This window comes from Lachnellula hyalina (genome assembly GCF_007821495.1).
Source record: "Lachnellula hyalina strain CBS 185.66 chromosome Unknown contig00020, whole genome shotgun sequence".
Taxonomy (NCBI): Eukaryota; Fungi; Ascomycota; class Leotiomycetes; order Helotiales; family Lachnaceae; genus Lachnellula; species Lachnellula hyalina.
Window position 1 is genome coordinate 182,689 of NW_022157134.1, and position 21,548 is coordinate 204,236.

General features: G+C 47.4%; 2 protein-coding genes across 2 annotated transcripts; one reads left to right on the top strand and one right to left on the bottom strand.

Annotated features, from left to right (window-relative positions):
* Positions 1–14,187: 14,187 nt before the first annotated feature.
* Positions 14,188–17,571, top strand: LHYA1_G002912 (uncharacterized protein; the record flags this gene model as incomplete). The annotated part of the gene is made up of 3 exons (XM_031147886.1): positions 14,188–16,363; positions 16,522–16,893; positions 16,967–17,571. The coding sequence occupies 3 exons, from the start codon at positions 14,188–14,190 to the stop codon at positions 17,569–17,571; spliced, it is 3,153 nt and encodes a 1,050-aa protein (XP_031008021.1).
* Positions 17,572–18,872: 1,301 nt separating this feature from the next.
* cia84 (Complex I intermediate-associated protein 84, mitochondrial) lies at positions 18,873–21,378 on the bottom strand (the record flags this gene model as incomplete). The annotated part of the gene is made up of 2 exons (XM_031147887.1): positions 18,873–19,041; positions 19,163–21,378. 2 exons carry the CDS (start codon positions 21,376–21,378, stop codon positions 18,873–18,875), a joined length of 2,385 nt encoding a protein of 794 aa, XP_031008022.1.
* Between the last annotated feature and the right edge of the window lie 170 nt (positions 21,379–21,548).

A 21,548-nucleotide genomic window follows, 5' to 3' on the forward strand; every position in this document is an offset into this window, starting at 1 on the left:
TATGAGTACCTGAACTAGCTAAGTAATGAAACAAGAAATACCCAACATCCCCTGACCTAGTGGACAGGCCTAAATTAGAGAAGTGAGGTTACAGAGTTGAATTTCCGCGACCTTTGATGAAGCTTGTTCTATTGAAATCATGTTTACAATGCTATTGACGCTGAATCTGGGCTCAAGAGACCGTCTTTATCATGATGACAATTCGGACACGAAATTAGTACCGAAAGTTTTACAAGTTATCTGCATATTACCACGTGTACTGTTTCCTATTATGGCTCTGAGTTTCATCTCTTCTCGGAATAGTAAGGGGTTTCAGCAAAGATTAGGCTTTCTACAGATCTTGAGCAAACGGGAAATCAAGACACCCTAAAATCCCTCTCTTTGAAGACATCAATCTCAGTTGACCCAGAGAAAAAGCTTCCGAACTCCATAATCGATCAATCAAAGTGTCTGATTTTCCCTTATCGTTTGAATCAATCGTTTGGTGATAGAATATGCGGCATTCCGCTGTTTAGTAGCATACTGTAGAAGGGGCAGGAACGATGAAGTAAGTCTTTCTTCACTGCCTAAGCCTCATCTTCACATATCCTCCCCAGCAGCCGTATATTATTCTGCACAATTAATATTCCTCTATCCTTAGTTCGAAAATATCACTTTTTTTCGTCCGAGTGACACGCCCCCTTTCTCGCTTAAGTGAATCTGCCTCCGTCTCCCGCCCGCCATGGAGGAATTCGCAGCCAGACACGCAGCGAGCATCGTTGCATTCGACCACCTCACAAACCTTGGCTACAAATTCCACCCACACCTAGTACCACCAACAACAAGAGATGCCAATTTCCAAGACGAGGACAAGGACAAGCCCTCATCACCACCACCACCTCCACCACCATCAAAAGAACTACCTGCAGTCTCGGCAATGTCGCATAAACTCGTAGCCCATATCGATCAGCTGAAGGCGTTGGAGGAGACCAAGAAGGCTCAAGATGGGAACAGGACGCTGCGTCAGGAGTATAAGAGCATGACGAAGAGGGCGGCGGGGAAGAGGTTTCCGAAGACGTGTAAAGGGGCTGGGGTTTGCAAGAATAAGTTGTGTGAGCATCTGTTTGCCGTTACGCCGTAAGTCGCCCTCTCTTGATTTTTGCTCTTCGGTGATTTTCGTTTGCTGGAAAGAAAGCGGCAATTCACTACTTCATTGATTGATACTTGATTCGATTAGAGAGGAGACAAGGCTGACTAAAACATTGAATGGTAGGCCACTTGACGGAAGGCAAAATCATATGGTTGATATAGTCATGAAGAAGACTGCTGATAATGGCTACGCATGCGAACGGAAGTTCGCTGAAGATTGGTTTACGCGTAGTGGACAAAAGCTGGTTCAGACAGTAGGTGCTATTGCCGCTGATATCGAGAAGCGTATGTCCCCATTCCTCCCTTCAGTCTTCCCTCTCCCATTCATATCTTCAATTTTCTGCCAAACAAGTTCTACAGTCAGATAGCAGAGAAAATGGGACAACTATGCGTTCAGACGCTGACAACAAAACAGGAGAGGAGAAAATAAGAAATTCCGGCCGGCTTCGACTCCACCCCACCATACCCATCCAGTCCATAAAAAACCGCCTCCTAACCCCCCTATCCTCCTCTGCCTCACGGGAAGAAATCCTATTCAGCATCGAGTACGAAGATGAAAGCCTCAAGCTCTGCCTCTCACAGAAAGCCGCCTCGCCCATGGTAAAGGACCTGTTCAAAAGGCTTCCTTGCCAGCAAGACCGCAAGGACGCCTTTGCTGCGTATGTTGGGGAAGCAAAATTTAGGGAGGCGAGAGCCGAGTATTGGAGGGAATGTAGAGGGAAGGGTGTTCAAGGAGACGAGTTGCTTGACCTTATGGATAGGTGGGAGTTGGAACATGACGATGATCCGGAATTTCGCGCAGCTGGGTAAGTACTACAATTTTTGTTCCGACGAGCTGGTGGGTCTTTGATGTTGAGGATGTTTTAGGGGGCTTAAGGATCTGGGTTGAGTATTGCTGACGCTGTGTATTTGTAGGTGGAGAACTCCTTTCACGGATGCATATGCTGATTATCACGATGATAATGTGGATGTGGCTGAAGCTCAAGCTCCATATCAGGCGACTGTTGAAGATGCAGATGAGGATGACTATGATGATGGCAACGGCAATGGCAATGTTGAGGATGATGGGATGATTGATTCTGAAGCTACCCTAGTAATCCGGAATGTCGCGGTAAGTACTTTCGGCTAGGTCATACGAAAGGCTAATCATTTCTAATTATTATTATAGAGAAGGCTCTTGGAAACCAAGGACAGGCTACTAACTTCTCTAGCAATGGGTATTTACAAAGGAGTTTTCTATGGTGAAGATATATTAAGCCATCATCTCATCACAGACGAGGATGCCGTCTACATGAACAAGAAGAGTACCACGCACGACGAGAAGCTATTACGGGTCTGGCGTCGCTATCAGGAAAGCGAGTTTCCCGAACTGTCACGAAATGATGGGCGGGTGGATACAATGTTTGATGCACTCAAAAAATGGTTGTTGAAAATATTTTCCCAAGATAACTTTTGCCAGGCAATGAAGGAAAGTCATGTCTTATCAGCCGCAGAAACCACAGCGTTCTTGGGACTGCACTCCTCGCCCGCACAGAGGAAATTGCTATTCATACAGCGCTATTATCAGCTTTTGCCACCTCTGTCTCAAGAAAATATGCTGATATTCAAGTACCAACTTGAAGTTGTGGAAGACGAATTACAGGCGGAGTTTAGGGGCGGTGAGATCAAGTATCATGATCCAGTGAGTTCCCTACTAAGACAAGGATTAATGGAACACAGCTAATGAGATACAAGTCCAAGTACATGCCACCCAGCGACCACGTCATCGTTGACCTATACTTTCGACATGCCGACCTGACCTTAACGCCAGAGGAGATGAATGATGTTATGACCGGTGGAATATTGACCAATGGATTAGCGGAAAAAATCCTAGGGCCCGATGCCAATGGAGAGCAAAAGAAGATACTATTCTGGGCACGCTATCTGGAAAAGTACCCTGAAGTATCTATAGGGCAATTGGAGGGCATTGTGCAGCGCGTGGATACTCTGGCCAGCGACTCGGATGAGATCAAGTATCTTGAGAACCTGGCTACCACACTTCCGACCTCGAGCAAAGAATACGACCGTCTGAAAAAGCTCATCATAAATCTGCCAAACAACCCCAGCACTATTAAAGCAATGTACCGAATGCTCCGAAAGAACATTGAGAGCCCTGAAGCTGTTCAAATGATGGATAACTTAGCACATGAAAAGCTTCTGATTGAAATCACGTCGATAGAGTCGATGTTTGAGAGGGACCATGGTACAAATGCTTTTGTTGAAGAAGCTTCCCATGAGATTAATGATATGATCTATGCTGTTGCAAACCAGTTCAGCATAATAGATAATGAAACAAAGCAGGTAAAGGATTTTGATGCCGGCAAAGAGCTCTGGGATGGATTTGAACCTGAGGGCGGTATCGGGCTGATGACATTCGACGAGGCATTCGATCAATACGTAACGGCCAAGATCATGCAAGATCTTCCTAAGAGGTCAAAGAAATGGGCTGCATTGACAGAAAAAGTCCGACTGTACACTTCGGGGCTGGTAAGAGGCTTTGAGTTGCTATATCCCGAAGAGGCTCTCGTGAAGGGTCATATCGAGATCGAGGTCGATGTCAAGGATACCTCAGCTCCTGAGAAGGCGGTTGATGAAGTTATTGTTAATTCAAGCTCCCAGAAGGGCGCTGACGATTCAACCAATTCCACCGATTCAAGCAACAAAAATGATGTCGAAGATAGGGAGGTCATGACCTCTGAGAGCGGCAGCGATGAAGTCGATGTCACTTCAGGGGATCATAATGACCCTGGCGAATCGAGCCGTGAAGGTGGGGTGGATAAGATGAATAACAAAGGCAAGGGATTTATCAAAGCTGTTAGCAATGCTGTGCGTAACATGACGGGGCCCAGGGATACATTATTTAAGATGATTGCGACGAAGAATATTGACAAGAAGCTCAAGAAGCTTAAAAAACTGGAAGCTGAGAGACTCGGCACTGGGATTCCGGAGAAACACAGTTCTAATACCCAAGTCGTTCGTGGTGTCACGGCAACTGGTCAAAGTGATTTGGAAGGGTTTGCTGTGGAGAGTGATCAGGCTGTTATGGACACCGACGATAATCAAAAGGAATATTCTGCCGAGGAAAAGGTCAAGACTGCTAGTCGCGTGCCCATCAAGGGTGTTACATTGGACAAGGAAAATGAAGGCGTTACGACTGGTAGAAATGAGGCTATACCTGAAGAAGTCTGTGCAATTCAGGCATCAGATTACGACGGCATCAAGACCCTGCCTAGAGGTCGATTCAGGAGTATGAACACGACGCAAATCGCAGCTCTCGTCAACAAAGACTTGGATGCACATAGCATGAAGCTCAACCCAATCATGTAAGTCCGGGCCTAAACCCAATAAGGGCTTATAGTAGACTAACACCCCACAGCCGTATATTCTTTGCCAACTTTCTCAAACTCCACGCGGCAATCACCATCGGCGATGCACTCTCCACCGGACCTTTCAAAAGTGATCAGATCGCCTACTTTATGACCAAGACCCGCGCTAATAGCATTTACACGGCCATCAACGTATTCGGCATCTGCGGCAATAAGCCGGAACAGGCCATCGCTCTTTATATTTACATGACGGCCTATCTGGTGCAGTACTTTCGGCATGTCGGTGTTAGGATGATTGGGGGAGGGGACGTGGAGGGGGAATTGGAAGGGAATATGGAGGTCACCCAGCAGATGGTTGAGATTAAGGTTTGGGAGTTCGCCGAGTATGTATGGGAGCGGAGGAAGATTATGGTGAAGCCTTATTCCGAATGAGGCTGGGAAGGGGGAAGGGATCTGCTGCTTACCTGTGGAAGCGGAGGAACCTCAGAGGAGGGAGCTCTGCAGCTCTAGGTATAGGTAGGTAGGTCTTGTACTTATGATTATTAAACAGACTGCAGACTATGAAGCCCTACAAGGCTCTTTGACAAGTTTCAGGCCATATCATATGGAGAGAGCAGAGTAGTATAGTACGCCGAGTACGATGGTTGGAGTGGGAGGATTGGACGGGTGGTATGGTTTACAAGTGGAGCGGAGTAGAGCGGAGTGAAATTAAATTAAATACATTATTAATATCAGAAAGAAAGAAAGAAACGAAGGAAGGAAGCAAGTAAGGAAGTGAAAAGGAAGGCTGTGGTTCTGATGAAGGAGGGAGGTGGGGTTTCTTTGCTACTGTTATAGAGCAGAGTGGAGTACTGTAATGATGCGGGCGGGGGTTTGCTCAGGAGGGATTTCCCGATAAAACTGGAATAAGATTATGGGTAGATATGAGCTGATGTTATGGTAGGAGTGTTGGATCGTCCGTCGTTAAATATGTAGGTAGGTAGGTAAGTATCTTAGGTACAGGGTACGGAGTAAGAATGGTTGTTTACAGAGTACGGAATAGCCAACCGTCTCTAAAAATCAATAATAGGAAGATCTGGAAATGAAGAAGTCAGAAGTAAAAATAGTTTGTTATTTATTTTGAGATAATGAGATAGCATAATCATACATAAAGCAATCATAAATCATAAATACCAGAGTCGGTCCGCCCCCCTTCGCTTATTCCACGATAAAACTACATTACATGAACGCCCCGCACCTTTTTTACACCTCGAAACGCGACTCGCTCTCCCTCGTAGCAGGTTTGCTCAAGCTATGCACCTCCATACTCTTCCCCCACTCATCAATACCCTTATCATCAATAACATTCGGCCTCGCCGGGGAATAACTCTGCATGATCTTGAACTCCTCCTCGGACTCACTACGTGCGTGTGCCTGTGGCTTCTTCCTGCCACCGTTGTAACCGTTATATTGGGGTGATTTGGGACTGCTGATGCTGATGCTGTTGCTGTTGTTGCGCATGTGTTTGTAGGAGCGCGAGTTGGAGCCCGAGTGGTTGGATGAGGAATGCGTGCGCGCGCGCGCGGGCAGCGTGTTGGCGAGACTGGAGAAACGGTTCGAGATGTGGGACATGGTGCCGCGGAACCAGGTTAGCTGAGCGGTGTTTTGCTGGGATTGGGTGGGGGCGGCTTTGAGGATGAAGAAGCGGGAGAACACTGGGGAAAGGGGACAGTTAGTTAGGTTGGAGGTGGGATTGAGGTGTTGCGATAAGTTCTTTTCTTTTAGGCGGGGGGGATGGGAAGTATTTTCCTTGAATATGAATTGTTGTATCGATCGCGGAAAGGACTTACTGGGAAAGGTGGCGCCGAGTGTGTACATGAAGATCTCGAGATCGAGGAGAATGACCCATACGGATTCGTTGTAGTAGATATCTTGAACTTCGGCCGCACGATTGAGCCAGACTCCGTAGATGCCAAAGACGCTGACATGTGTGAGAACTTGCATATGGTAAAATCATATCAGTGGAAACATACCTGGCAAAAGTGCCTAGCAGCTGAGCGGCGAAAACGAGGAAAATTATCTTGCGTTCGTGGGATTGGAGCTTTGTTTTCTTGATGATGATGTATGGAATGGAAATGATTCCAAGATCAATCGGAACGCTCATTGCAGCCCAGACTGTTTGGATAAGTAAGCAAGGAACGAAGCGTTATGATCTGGTTGGAGCGGGCAACTTACGGTACCGTGGTGGATCCATGGAAATCCAGGTCGTGGCATCGACGTTGTAGTCAAAGTTGGCCATGAATGGACGGTACTGAAAGAGCCAGATTAAGCTCAGCGTAATGGCCATGCTGACGAGCAAGCCGCAAAGGCCGTATATACTGCGCCTCAGTGTTTTGAATGAATATGGTACTGGAGAAATCAAAATCAGCATTGTGTTGGGAGGGTGATTGGAGGCGCGGGGAAGTATGTACCTATATCTAAGAGACACGAGCACACGGATACACGTATCATTGCAGACACGATATAGGCTGCCGACCATCCCCAGCTGAACTGCGATGTGTTAATGGCAATTGCTTTACCTCGTCTCAAGGCGTTGCTTACCTTCCAGTGAGGCTCTTGCCACTCAGGCTTGATATTTGGGGCGTGGAGCCCACTGCCATACATATTTGTACCAATTTGACATGCAAATAGAGGAAACGCCAGAAGCACCTACGTTACGGTCTTGTGTGTTAGTTCTGCGTTTCTGTACCAGAGTCGCAAAACGCAACATGGCAATCAATCAAAAAGAAGCACTCACCCCCGCCCCCATGATCCACTTATCATCAGCACGGTACCGCTTCAATTTGGTCCCACGATACCAGGTCCTCAGCACAATAATTATGACTAGACAAGGCAAAGAACATCAGTATATATAGATCAGAGGTAGACTGAGTACGAGTACTCGAGCGGTTTTTTGCAAAAGGAAGAATAGCATATACACAAAACAAGTACTCACGCGTTAACGAATTGAGTACACAGATACTGACAAGCTGTGCAATCTGATTTCTACGATCAACTGGCGCTGATGGGTCGTAGGGAGGGAGGAAGATAGTGCCCGGATCTGCCGCCATCTCAGATGCAGACGCGGGCAGCGCCGTTGTCGCGGACGCCGCCATATTGCTATCGCCTATAGCTTTCTCCTATTGAATTCTAAATTGAAGAATAGAGAATATAATTTTCTTTCCTTCTTGAGAGTGTGATTGGTACTTCAAAGTTGACCCAAGGACCAAAGCTCGTTAAGAGAGGATGCGCAGCCATGATATATTAACGTTTTGGGACAGTTACTGTATAGGTATGAGTGCTAAACTGTCGTGCAGAAACGAAGGCTAGGGAGGAGATAAGAAAAAAGCGTGGAAATGGTTTCATTCGGAAACGATCAGCCGCTGACTAATGTATAAAGGCTTGCCTTCTCAGTCTCATGTGGAAGATACCCCATACAAACTATGCAATCACATGAAATACATGGCGTAAATTTGCATTCATGCCATGTTATGCAGCAAGCCTACCACGGCCGACTGCAACGTCCTGTACGTACGGGACGCCACCTTTGCCCTGACGGAAGAAAAGAGAAGTGAAGCAATTGATAAGAGTGCTGAAACTGGGCTAGGAAACGGAGACAGGATAAAGGAAATATAGAGGTGGCCCAGTAGAAATACATATAGGTACGGAGGCTGAACCGAAAAGATGTTGTATGGTCCGAAAGACACGTGCCACGTGCTTCTTGCCGTACTCGAGTAGCGGGGTCAGGTGCTAAATGGGGAAGGTGGGTATGGTTGATGGTTTTGTGTGGGTACAGAGGGTAGGGGCCGCCACCTGCGTCCCACGTTATGACTGGGGGTGTAGGGCTTGACGAAGTATGTACTTCGCCGTTTTTTGCTGCAAAGATGCGTCTGGACTCTGAATTTGTATCGAGGTATGGAGGAATTGTTGCAATGTCTTGTCGAAGCGAATGGTAGATGCAGTGCAGGTTTCTAAGCGAGGTTTGGATGGCTTCGGGATAGGGGCTCGGACCTTCGCTTAATCCAATCAGATACCCCACCCCACTCCCAGCCCCTCCTCCACTGGGCTGCACATTCGACCGTTGAAAGTGTTATCATACAGCGTTTTTTGATTCCTCTAATACCAATTGTAGTGCCGAACAAGAATACGCTGTAGCCTTTACTGGTAATCTATAGATATATGCACCAAGAAATCCCAACTTAAACCGCTGCCGGCAGTCGCTTGTTCACTTTGTTAAACACGGGGACCAGGCAGTGCAAGTAATTGTTCCGTATATCTATCTGCCCCCGCAATCATTCAGGGGCAAAGATAATAAATATCATAAAGTGTGTGTACAGGACCCTTATCTCATAGGTCGCATTGACCTCTTCCCCTGGAGCTACTGTAAGATAATCTACAATCAGGAACACTGCCCTCAGATACCATACCGCACATGCGTGTATAGACTAGTATAGGGTAGCAATGGAAAAATAAGTTATCCCGGTACTTAATTAAGGTTAAGGTTATAGTAAGATAGCGAGCGGGACTGTGATTAGCGAGTTTACACGAATACGTAGACCTAAGGTAGGTACGCAGTAGCTTAGACTGCTTAGTTGAACCTTGGAGCTTACTCCGCGGCCATCTGCACCTCCAGTTCTACTTTCAACCCCTTAAAGAGCCGATCACTGAACGAGATTCGGTTACACTAAGAAACACTGGGTTACAGTAATAGATCCTCGGTTACTAACTCATAGAGGGAAAAATCCCCGATGGTTGTTAAGTGATAAGTCAGAATGTCTAGGGATAGAAGCGGTCGATGAGACAGATGGGCCGCTGCGGAAGAAAGAAATCCGTGGGTTTATTCCGTAGCAGAAGTAACGTACGTGTCAGAGTTGAAGTCTTATCAACATACCTACTGTACTACTGCACGACTCAAAAGATATACAAGCAGATGACCGCTTCATGTGAACGCCTTTTGCATAAGCTCCAAGTATGAAACACAATACCTCTCAACGGAAAGATAAGCTTCGAGAAACTAGAAGTATGCCAAGCTTGACCTTTCTAGAAGGTATGATAGACCTTATCAAGAAGCAGTAGAGTGTAATCAATCATTTCTGAGAACAAGACAGTCAAAAGTAAACTTATCTAAGCGTAAAGCACAAGGTACTATAAGGGGGAAGATGAGTCAGAGTCAGCATATTAAGGAGCCTCCTGCCTCTATATAAGTCCTTTCTTTAAAGGCATCCAACAGATAACAAGAATAGACACCTTTCCTTTGAATAGCCTTTCTTGACTACACCTAATACGATAATGCCTACGTGAACTATACGACACACCGCTGTATCTTAGTGATCCGGTATACTCTATGTCAGCACACATACAGTACTCCACTTAACAGGAGTTAAGAAGCGGTCCTGGACTGAAGTTCGGCTTATTACAAGCGCCCTTTTCACGCAAGGTAGCATTTTTAATATTTAAGCGTTTTCGGTGGGATAGGTTCTTAGTTAAACCAAGCTGATATGCTCTGATTGAGGAGGCACTTTTAAATACCATTTATAAAGGGAGGGAAAGTAGAATAATTTCCGGGTTAGTTGCCTTTGAATAAAGAAGAAGAAGCATCCTTTGATAGTTGATAGTAATAGCAGCAGGCGCATACGGCACTTTTGCATTCGTCCGCTCCTTTGATCAATGTATTCCTCTTATAGAAGCTTTTCATAGTAGTTTATAACTGCGAGCACTTAATAAAGCTTTTTTTTTATAATATCGATTGGATTGTAGAGACAGCTACTTAGACGCCAACCTAGAGAATTCCAAGTTCAGCGAATAAGGAGCTCGCTTTTATAAGGATGCACTATATAAATAACTATCAAAGAGCGAAAGCATTAAAGGTAATTTTAAAAGCAATAATATAATAATTGCCAAATTCTTAGATAAACACTCTAGTATACAAAGCGTGCTCATACTTACAACTCCACCTATTTCTTTTTCCTTAAAATCGCCGGTCCTAGCGTATACGTATTGTAAGGGTGCTGACATGGAGTATACCGCATCCCTAAGATACAGCAGTGTATCGTATAGTTCACGTAGGCATTATCGTATTAAGTGTGGTCAAAGAAGGCAGTTTGAAGAAAAGGTGTTTAATTCTTGTTCTATTGGATGCCTTGGCTGGGAGTTCTATTCCACGAATTCCATCTATGATGGCGTAATTGTCACATCGGCAACAAGTAGTGTTATCAAATGCGAACCCTCACCCCCTGATGAAGTCCTCGAGGCTTTAGCCCTACTCCCTCCCAACATCACGGCGCATGCAATTCATGAACACCAGCGCAGGACTCCATTCGCCGCCTCCAAAGGTATGATGATAACGATGCCGGCCACAGATAACCTTAGGGAGCATTTCGTAGTAAGCTGATACGAAAGATGTATTTGGGAGGAGTGAAGGAAGAGATACGGAGAGAAGGAGAGAGGCCGGTCAACAGGCCTTCAAGTGTTCGTTCATATCTTGATGATAATGGTAAACAAGTCGTACACACTAACAAATCAGCAGCGCTGCTATCCCCGGCCACGAACGCATGGAAGTGCAAGCGTGAAAGTAGCCATGCCGAGTGTTTTTGCTGTACCTGTTCAGCTGTGATCTCTTGAGCCTGGTACGAAGTCATACACCAGATGAGTGGGGAGTCTGGACGTAACGAGACAAAGGCTGGTGCATATGGCCGTGTAGAGGTTACCGCCAAGATGCAGGTTGGTGACTGGTTATGGCCTGCTATTTGGATGCTGCCTATGAATGACAACTTACAGTATTCGTAGCGTTCGAAACGCGTAAGCTCTACATTCCACGCCGTGAATATAAACCACTCTTTTTTATTTGCTGCTAAAAGGATCTATACCAGCTATGGCATTCCGACTGTTGGTATATCATAGTTAGTTATAAAGAAGTAAAGTTAGCAAAAGAGACAGAGAACTAGACGTACGCCAATATTAAAATACCAATAAGACATGTGTGAGACCCAAGCAAACTACTCCTATAAGTGCGAGAAGTCAAAACCGAGTCCTTAGAAGCCTCTTAATCACGCTTTATGCCTCCGTAAAGAAGATGAAGCAGCAAGTCATCCATCAGAAGCTAAAGCCAAATGACTATGCCGAAGCCAGATCTCTAAGGTCCTAAGGATTTCGAAGTCCGAACTATCGATTGATGAAAGGAAGTAATAACTATACATTATGAATAAGATCTGCATCTATCTATCATCAATCACATTTACGAGATCGTTTAAATATCAACCTTACGCCAGATAGATCGAAGGTAAGGGAAACCGAATGCTAAGGAGCCAGAAATCACGTCACGAGACGCTTACCTGCGATTCGCAGCTTCCTCTCTATGCAGCTGCTTACTGTATAGCGAGCGATATAGTCTGTTATTAAGGTGGTGCTGACATGGCCAGAAAATCACGTGGATTAGGTTACAGCGCAGCGAGTTATAAATAGGAGGTTCTTCTATATCTGAGAACCCTACGGAGCATGCTCCTCTCGACTTTTCCGTTAGTCACTAATGCAATATGATGTAATATAACATAGAAGCAGGTCTTACTATAGTATACGTATACGTATAGCTAGGCTGTGAGACGTGAGATTGTCACTGTTGCTCTAGATGTCATAGTTGTAGGTTGTATGTAGGTGGGGTTGAAGCTTATGAGAGGGCTGGCTGGTGAGAGGTAGGTGGGTATGTGTTGTTGGGGGTGCTGTGGTGGGGATAAGTAGAGGGTTGGGAGATGGATGGATGGATGGATGGATGGATGGATGTATAGATTAAGTGAAGGGAAGTGAAGGGCTTTTTGTAAGAGAGGTGGAGAGAATATATGTATGCTCACATTAGTTTTTATATGCATCCAAGATGGAGGCACTAGTTTAGTGACGTAAAGCGAAATAAGGAACGTGATCTATGTACGAGTAAGGTGCTACGCTACGATCTTATTCATAGAAGAAACTACTCTACGTTTATAGTAATAATATTCCCATTGCCATCGGCTGATCACCACTTTGTAAGCGGGTAGACCAGGAAGAGTTTGAGATGGAATAAGCAGGTTGATTGCTCATCTCTTTTATTTCTAACCCTTAAAGGCGTTTTCACATTCACTATACGCTACGTACTCGGTCGCTTTGATGTATCAAGTTATGCTACCCTGCACCTGCCCAGCCGCTGTGTGCGACCGCCGGCGAGACGTAGCCTGAGCTGATGGTTTGCTCTTTTGATACTTGGAATCGGTGTGCGCGTGCGTTGTGTATGCTCTGCGTTTAGGTGGTGGTACCTAGGTACGCATGCTTGTATAGGAGTAGACTGGGTTCTGTTTTGTTTGCTATGATGGTGATTATGGTGGTTGAGAATAAACATGATCAATTTTTATTCCGTGACAATAGAGGTGTGAATGTGTGAGTGAGGTGAGGCTGTGATGAACTCCTGAGGTTTATGTGGAGGCTGAGACACGTGGGGCTGAAAAGGAATCGGGATCTTCGGGATTCCCCGATGTTCCGCAGAATAGAGTTACCGAACTTGTCCCATCGGCGATCTTTTGCCGTTGGAGGTGGAGGAGGTGGAGGCATGACCGTTTTATATTATCGTGGCGCAGTTGGGTTCTTACTGCTTATGGTGTTTAGATATATACAGTCCGTAGATGATGTGAATTATTTATGTGTACCTAGGTACCTTAGATATGGCAGATTTGGTTCTGGGAAGAGAGGATATCGTAGACCCCTCATACGTCATACGAGATAGAGTTGGAGTTGGCAACTTGGCATGGATTCTGGACTTGGTTGGGTTGGGTAAACACCGAAAGTGAGGGGACTGAGAAATGAAGGGGTTTGAAGGAGTGAGAGGAAGAGACCCGCAATAATACCTGTATACTAACTACCTTATACTTACGAAACACGGTAATATCATGACTATGGCTATTTGCATCGTGTTCATACCTTTAAATAAGGCGTAAATCATTATCAGTATCTCACGCCTCCAGCCACTGTCACCGAGTTGCAGGCAGGAAGTAAGAAAAGCTCTTCTTGCATTTGAGACTGACGCAACAATCACACGCCTCGCCTTCTTTCACTCCTTTCCCTCCCTGCCGGTTTCCCGCATTCAGGTCAGGTCAGGTCAGGTCAGGTAGTTTCTCGAGGCTGCACTGCCCGTCATCCGTATTGCGGGATACTTCGGCTTTATCACCGGATTACGGGACACCACACACCTTCCTTACCGACTGAAGACTGTACAATAGACTTTAGACTGTACACTGCAGACTTTAGACTGTACCTAGGTAGACTTTATACTGTAGACTGTTAGACTCGTAGTCAGGTTGTAGTGCATAAGGCTGTAGGCCGTGTAGTGTAGTGTAGTGCAGTAAAGTGAGAATAGAATCGGATCGGGTATAGAATAGAGAGAGAGAGAGAGAGAGGGCAATCTGCAGACGAGCCTTGACCACGCTCACGCCCACGCCTCTTCTCTACAAATCCAACCGCCGACCCCACCATCCTGTCATCAGCCCGACTCCTCCACCTACCTACACCTTTACTACTTTACCCAACGCTGACCTGAGACAACAACACAACACCATCAGATCATCCCCCGTATCGAGTATTTCCAACAATATACAACTGCCCTTCGTGGCATCTTCACCAAATCTAACACATCTACATCCCTATACCTAACTTTACTATGCCAGAAGTTACCAGAGAACGCATCGTTCGTGCCTCCTATGGCAGAGATCGCGACGATGATTACTCTTCCGACGACAACCGTTCATCCTTCAGCGCCAGCCGCTCGCGACACGGTGCCAGCAGCAGCACCTATCGTCCTACGACTGTTCAACGTTATCGTGTAACACCTAGCAGAGTCGAGGAAGTTGAAGACGACCGACGATCATCGCGACTCGATATCATCCCCCGTCGCGGCGAGCGCATCGAGGTCGATCGCAGCACAGAACGATTTATCGACCGACCAGAACGACCACGCTCTGCTATTGACGTGCGCCCACGACCCACAATCGTCGAACGCGATCGCTTTGTCGAACGCGAGAGAGAACCTGTCCGCGAACCCGAGCGAGAGCGAGAGCGCACTCGAACCGTCGTCTATGAACGGGACAGCCCGCGCGAACCAGAACGTATCCCTCCTTGGGAGCGCGGACCCGCTAGGCCATGGGAAGACGAGCGAGAGACCTCCCGCGAGACTGATGTCAGGATCGAGAAGCGCGCACCTGCTAGGCCATGGGAAGACGAGCGAGAGATCTCCCGCGAGACTGATGTCAGGATCGAGAAGCGCGCACCTGCTAGGCCATGGGAGTCGGAACGGGACGTGCGGGAGACGGATGTTAGGGTTGAGAAGCGGACCGAACGTCGCGAGGAGCCACGCCGTGATGAATTTGATACCGAGAGAGTCACCAGAGAAATCGAATACTACGATCGACCGCATTCTCCTCCACAGCCTATTATCATCCGTCAACGAGCGCCTGAAGCTCAGCAGATTATCGTGCAAGAAGCCGCACCCCCACCACCGATCATCCTCCCTCGTCAAGAAGAACACGAATTTCAAGTCATTCGACGGGCTGAACCACCACCAGAGCCAAAGAGAGAAGAAGATGAATACTACTACAGACGAGATGTTCGCGAAGTTGGCCCACGGAGAGAAAAAAGAGACGAGGACTTTGCAATGGCAAGATATGACCGCAGACAGGGGCGTCAACGAGATGATGTCAGCGATGGAGATTACAGCGATGAGGATTATGTCGTTCGTAAAAAGGTTATAAGACAACGTAGTTTAAGTGGCAGTCCACACCACAAGAGACATCTTGCCGAAGGTGCCTTGGCTGGAGCGGGTGCAGCTGCTCTACTTGCAAATCACCGTGAGAAGAGTGGAGATGGATCTGAACATCGTGGCCGAAAGGTCGTTGGAGGAGCAGCTCTTGGTGCTATTGGGGCTGAAGTTATTACGAGAGCACGAAGCCGTTATCGCGACAGATACGAGGATCGTAGCAGATCAAGATCAAGCAGCAGATCAGGACATGGAAATCATACCAAGCTGAAGACTGCACTTGGACTTGCTGCTGCTGGTCTCGCTGCTGCGGCCGCTGCGAAGTATGTTCAGAAGCGCAAGGCGGATAAAGAGGAAATTGGCAGAGGACGCAGTCGAACTCGGAGCGTTTCTAGACGCCGTAGTGATAGCTACGATTCTTACGATGATGACAGCCGTGCGAGAAGTAGAAGCAAGCATGCTGATCCCAAGCATCGCTCAAGATCAATCGCAAAAGCAGCTGCTGGAACCGCGGCAGTCGCTGGAATCGTCGAGCATTTTAGGAACAAGTCACGCAGACGGAGTGGCGAACGATCAAAGTCACGAATTCGAACCGGAGCTGAGATCGCCGGAGCAGGTCTAGCTGGAGCAGCAGTAGCTGGACTCTACGAGAATCGCAAGGCAAAGGAAGATGCAGAGAAAGAAGCTGAGAATGTCAGCAGTCGTAGGAGGAGCAGAACAAGAAGCAGGTCGAGAGCCAGATCTGTCGGCTATTCTGATCCGGGAGTTGACCCAGAATTAGGAATGGTACAATACGGTACTGACCCCGTATACACCCACGCGCCACCAGCGACGACCTACCAAGACTACGATCGAGGTAGTCGATCCCGTAGTCGAACCCATCGTCGCCGACACTCCTCGAGCTCTGCCGATCAGAGAAAACCCGCATCTAGAAGTCGAAGTCGAGTCCGAGATATCGCTGGTGCGGCAGCTGGTACTGCAGCTGCGGCCATCGGTATCAACCAATATAAAAAGAGAAAAGAGAAGAAGGAGGCTGAGCGGGAGAAGGAACGAAGGCGTGAGGATCCCCAACATTCTAGATCTCGTTCGCGCTCTCAATCTGTATCATCTGCCAGGACTTCCTTAGGAAGGAGGTTATCCAACCTCATCCCTAAGTGATACAGAAATTGCGTCCCTTGTATATATATCACATTTCGCCATCATGTCGCCGTCTTTCATGTCATACTAACTCCGCACGCTCAGGTTACGAGGAAGAATCGCCCTCTGAAAACTACTACTCTCGCGAATACGATGACTATTCTCCATCTCCTCCTATGGCCTCGGGCGGTTCCTATTTCCCGCAAAACAACGAATTTCCTGCGCCTCTCGCGAACCCTGGCTACACTCAACACTCCAATCAATCATCACCGAATGTAAATCAACAACCGATCCCTCCCTATAACCCGGCAGATTATGCTGGCCCGCCTCCTCCGCATGACGCTTATGGGCACCCGCCCCAGCCAAGGGGAGACCATGTGAGTGCAAACCAATACCATAATAATGTACCTCGTCAGCCGGAACCTCCGTACTTTCCTCCACCTCCACGTCCATCTTCACCCCAAACAACAGACGAGGGTGCGTGACGCCTGCCTTACGGTACTTTCCTTCAGTACACCATACTACACATCAATACTAATCCAGTTCTCAGGCGGTCTAGATGCAACACCACCTTCATCTCCGGACTCGATCCGTCCAACCAACAAATCAGTCATGTTTGCACCTCTGTCACCGACTTCATCCCGCCGCCTAGCACGTATCCGTAAAAAACAAGAACAAGCCTCCACTTCCACCGCTCTTGTTCCTATCTCACAACCTCCTCCTGAAGATCAAGAACCAGATGTCACAGAAGACTACGAAGACGAACATCATCACCAACACCGTCGCCGCAGACAGCGTAGACGTCGCAATTCAGACCCTAGTTCCAACCGTCCGCACCGCCATCACGAACGCAATGCATCCCGTAGCCCCAGCCTAGACCGCAATAGCGATAGCAGTGGAGCCGAAACAGAAGTCCTACCAGATCGATTTGATGCTCAAGGACGACCGCTCGATAAACATGGGAGGCGGGATAGGGAAAGAATCGCAGGGGGAAATGGAGGTGGACAGCAGGAAATGGTGGAGAAGTTAATTGGCGGGTTCGAGGAGGTGGTAGAGGGACGGAAGAGTTGGAAGGATTTGTTAGCCGGGTTGTTGGATGGCGTTAATGCGAGCGGGAGTGATTTAAGTGCTGGTAGTAGGAGAAGGCGACGATGATTTTTTATCCTTTCTCATTTATCCCCTTCTATTTCTCTTTCTTTTCGTCATCTTCAGAGCCGCTTCATCTTTTGTTTTTTCCCTTCGTCTTCTTCCTTCTGATCATGAGACATGAGATATGGATATGGATTACGATATGTAGATCGTTTACCCCCCTTTTCTTTTCTTTTCTTGAGAAACGTTTGGCTTGGCTGGCTATGGGATGAGCAATGAATGATGAATTCCCTTTTTTGTATCTGCGGGATCTGGATTTGAATTTGATTTTAGCATAGCAGCATAGCGTAGCGTAGCAGATATGAGAAGGCTTGAACGAACCGAATAAAGCGGTTTTTACATTTCATTTCATTATGCACCCGCGCACGAATATATGAATGAATGGACATGGATGAATGTGGTAATGTGGTAATGAGGTATACACTGTGATTTGACTCGACATATACTCACTCAACTCGTGCGTAAAGTAAAAATCTTTCTGCCTATACATACGCAGCTGGCTGGCTAGCTAATACTTGCAACAAACCAGCACCAGCCAGCATCCGTCCACACGACCTCGTTGTTTAGTCAAGAGAGAACGTCAACGTAACGTACTACAGCTACCTGGGAGCTACCTACCTATCTTATCCTCGCACGACACGAAATGAGGTATTGGTAACGAGGTTGGATACTATTTATGATTAGAGGGGTGGGTAGATGATGGGTTGGGTTATATACTGTACTGTACTGGTAGATTTCCGGAGGAAGAGGAAGAGGAAGAGGAAGAGGGAGGTTTATAATAAGGCAGAGTTGTAGATTGGAAATTGTATTAGAGGGTTGAAATGTACAGGGCAGGGCTACCGCGATCGCGATCGCAAGCACGCGAGGAAAGGGAGGTCTTGGATTTTTCTTCCCCCCTAGAGTGTGAAAGGAAGGGAGGAAGGAAGGACTAGGTGGGTGGGTAGGTGGGTGGATACTTTGTATTTGTACATTTGTATATTCGGGAGTTTATGCGTGCATGTTATGTCATATATATATACAATACAATACAATACAATACAATATCCCACAACTGGGCATTTTCCTTTTCTTTTTCTTTTTCTTTCGTTCGGAGTGATACTGATACATGTGTATGTACAACGAGCTAATCTCTATCACCATGACGTGATACAACACTATTTACAACATAGTAAAAACCTACATGAAATCTTATATGCAGCACTACATCCAACCTAATCTGCATCTCATCTCATCTCTCTTCTTACGTCGTATTTTCATATCCTCAACTTCCCTCAAACCAAGTTCGTTCAAGTCCCAATCACATCACATCAAGCCTTCCACTCCCTCTCAATATTAAACAAGCTCCAGCCCTCGACGTGCTCCCGCTGCCCGACTTTCTCTAGCTCGGCCCACGGCTCGGGATACATGGCTTTGGCCCATTCGGCGACTTCTTCTTTGCGGTTGCGGCCTGGGATGGCGTTGTAGAATATACCTAGCCTGTGTAGAGTTAGTATTGGAGGAGTGAGGGAAGGCAAGAGAAGGAAAGGATAGTAGAATGGAAAGGATGAAACTATGTTAGGAAAGAAAGAGAGGGGTGGAAAAGTAGAGAAAGGCTTACGTCAAAGCATCAGGCTTTAATCCAAAGTCCACCTCCCCACCCTCAACAACAGCCTTAGCATCCTCCAACTTCCCCCTCCCCGCCAGCGCCCCCACATACGCACCCCACACGCCCTGCGTAATCTCAATCTCCATCCTCCTCATGCGATCCCAGATCTCGCGCGCCCTTAGATCGCCAAACGGTGTCATCTCACACGCGCGCATGACGATTTCCAGACTGCGGTAGCTAGGGCCCTCTTCGCTATTCGTAATGTCGTCCCAGAATTCCAAGGCGTGGTCACCGTCGCCCGTGCTGGCGTAGGCGAGCATGAGCGCGTTGTAGAGGAGGGTGTTGGGTTCGATGTTGGGGTCGAGTTTGAGCATGTTGTGGACCATTCCGAGGGATTCGAGATCAGAGAGCCGGGCTATGTTGAGGAAGATGCTGACGTATGTGGAGAGCGTGGGGCGGTGTGAGGGCAGGTTGTGGGAGCGCATGTGCCCGAATACGTGGGTACCCATATCGCTTCTGCCGCGGGCGAAGAATTCTTCCATGAGCTTGGTGCGCATCGCGACGTCAGTTTCGTCAAAGAGAGTGCGTAGGATTTGGTACGCTTCCCAGGCTTTTGGAGTAGGGACGGCGCGGTCGAAGACGTAGGCGTAAAAGGTGTCACGGATCGATGCCCGTTCAAGGAGTGTATAGTGGTAGGAATTTGTTTGGAGGAGGTCGTATATGTCGTCTATCTGTGAATGCGACATGTAAAGCATTGCTACTGCAGAAACAGTATCGGCTTCTAGACGTGCTTTGCGCGCCTCGAGATCTTGGAGTATAGACGTGATGCTGTCGTAGTAGTTCGTTTTGGAGGCACAGAGAGCGCGGATATAGTGGTTTATTGCGGGCAGGTCTTCGTCGTCGAGGATTTCCTCTCCTTGTAGGGATTCGTAGGCGGATTGTGCGCCTCGTAGATCGCCGGCGTCGACGCGGTAGTTCATTTGTAGGATAAAGGTACGGGCGTTGGGCTGGATGTTGGATTTCAGGCCGAGAGCAATGTAGCGTTCTGCTAGGTAGGGATCTTTTTGGGAAATGGCGAGCGATACCAGGCCGTTGATGGTAGTGATGTCTGGTTGCAGATCTGGGTTGCGTTTACTCATTACTTCCATCATTTGCTCCACGTCTTCAACTCCTTTTCCAACTGCCCCTGCCGCCCATTGCAATACAATGTCCCATTGTTCTTTTGTTGGATCTCTCTCTACAACATCTCGGAAACACTGCTTGCACCAATCCAGCTCGTTATTTCGTATACTGAATTCCATAATCGCAGTCAAGGTCCTGGGACTTGTTTTTCTTAATGGTTGTCCATCTGCCCCGGGCTTGCCAAACCACATCTTCGTCGCCTCAACATCGTCCCTTTCCGCGTAAAAGCAAGTCATAATCTTCTGCGTGTCCAGATTATGGGGAAAGCCATCACCCATAATCTCCAGCGTTTTGAGCAGCTCCGTCTCGTTGTTTTCCTTCGCGAATCCCGCAAGAATGAGTTTCCAAATGAACTTCGCTTTCGACGAACTCGTAGGTGCGTCGGTCTCGACAGTAGTCAATTCGGCGTAATGTTCTTGTACGAGTTTCAGCGCAGCAGTCGTATCGCCAGTCCGTGTCAGGACTCCAACCAGATACCCCACATCCGCCAATTGCCAGCGCCCTCTCCGCACAAGCTCGTCGTAGATGCCTCTCGCAAGCTCGCTGTGCAGATCAACCTCATTGTCCTTTGGCATAAGAAGTAGTGCTCTCCTCGCATTCTTCAACGCCACAATGCTCAAGTCATACACACCTTCTTCTGTCTGAACCTCCTTCAAGTAGTTGAACGTCCGTAATATCTGCACGGCCTGTAGCCTATTTAGAGGCTCCTTCTTCTGATTCTTGTAGTCGAAAAACCGTTGCCATGCTCGCACTATGTCTGGGACTAGTGGTAAACGCGCGCCAATTCTTTGCATGTTGGAAAATTCGATAAAGGTTTCGAGACCGGGCACAAACTCTGGGTCTTTGGGTTTCCGTTCCTCTTTCCGAGAGAATCCGAAGAGTGATCTTTGCTGTATACCACCTGCTACACTCATCTCTCCTCCCGCATAACTCCCTCTGCGCCATCTTGAAGCTCTTCTTGTCGGAATCGATGCATGGCAGCGGAGGACGAGCCCCTCGGTGGAAAGGAGACCCCGGAAGACACTCCGAGTTAATTGGGACCGCATTATAATATGTACAAGAATTGGAAGCTTCAGATGGTTAGCAGATGCTCATTTAGAATGGTGGTAGCATGTACGGAATCATGTTTTGCGTGCAATTGCTGGGATGGAAATTGTGATGTACCTCGAAACTTTTTAGAGGTTCCTCGAGAGCTTCAAAAGAGGGTTGACACTAG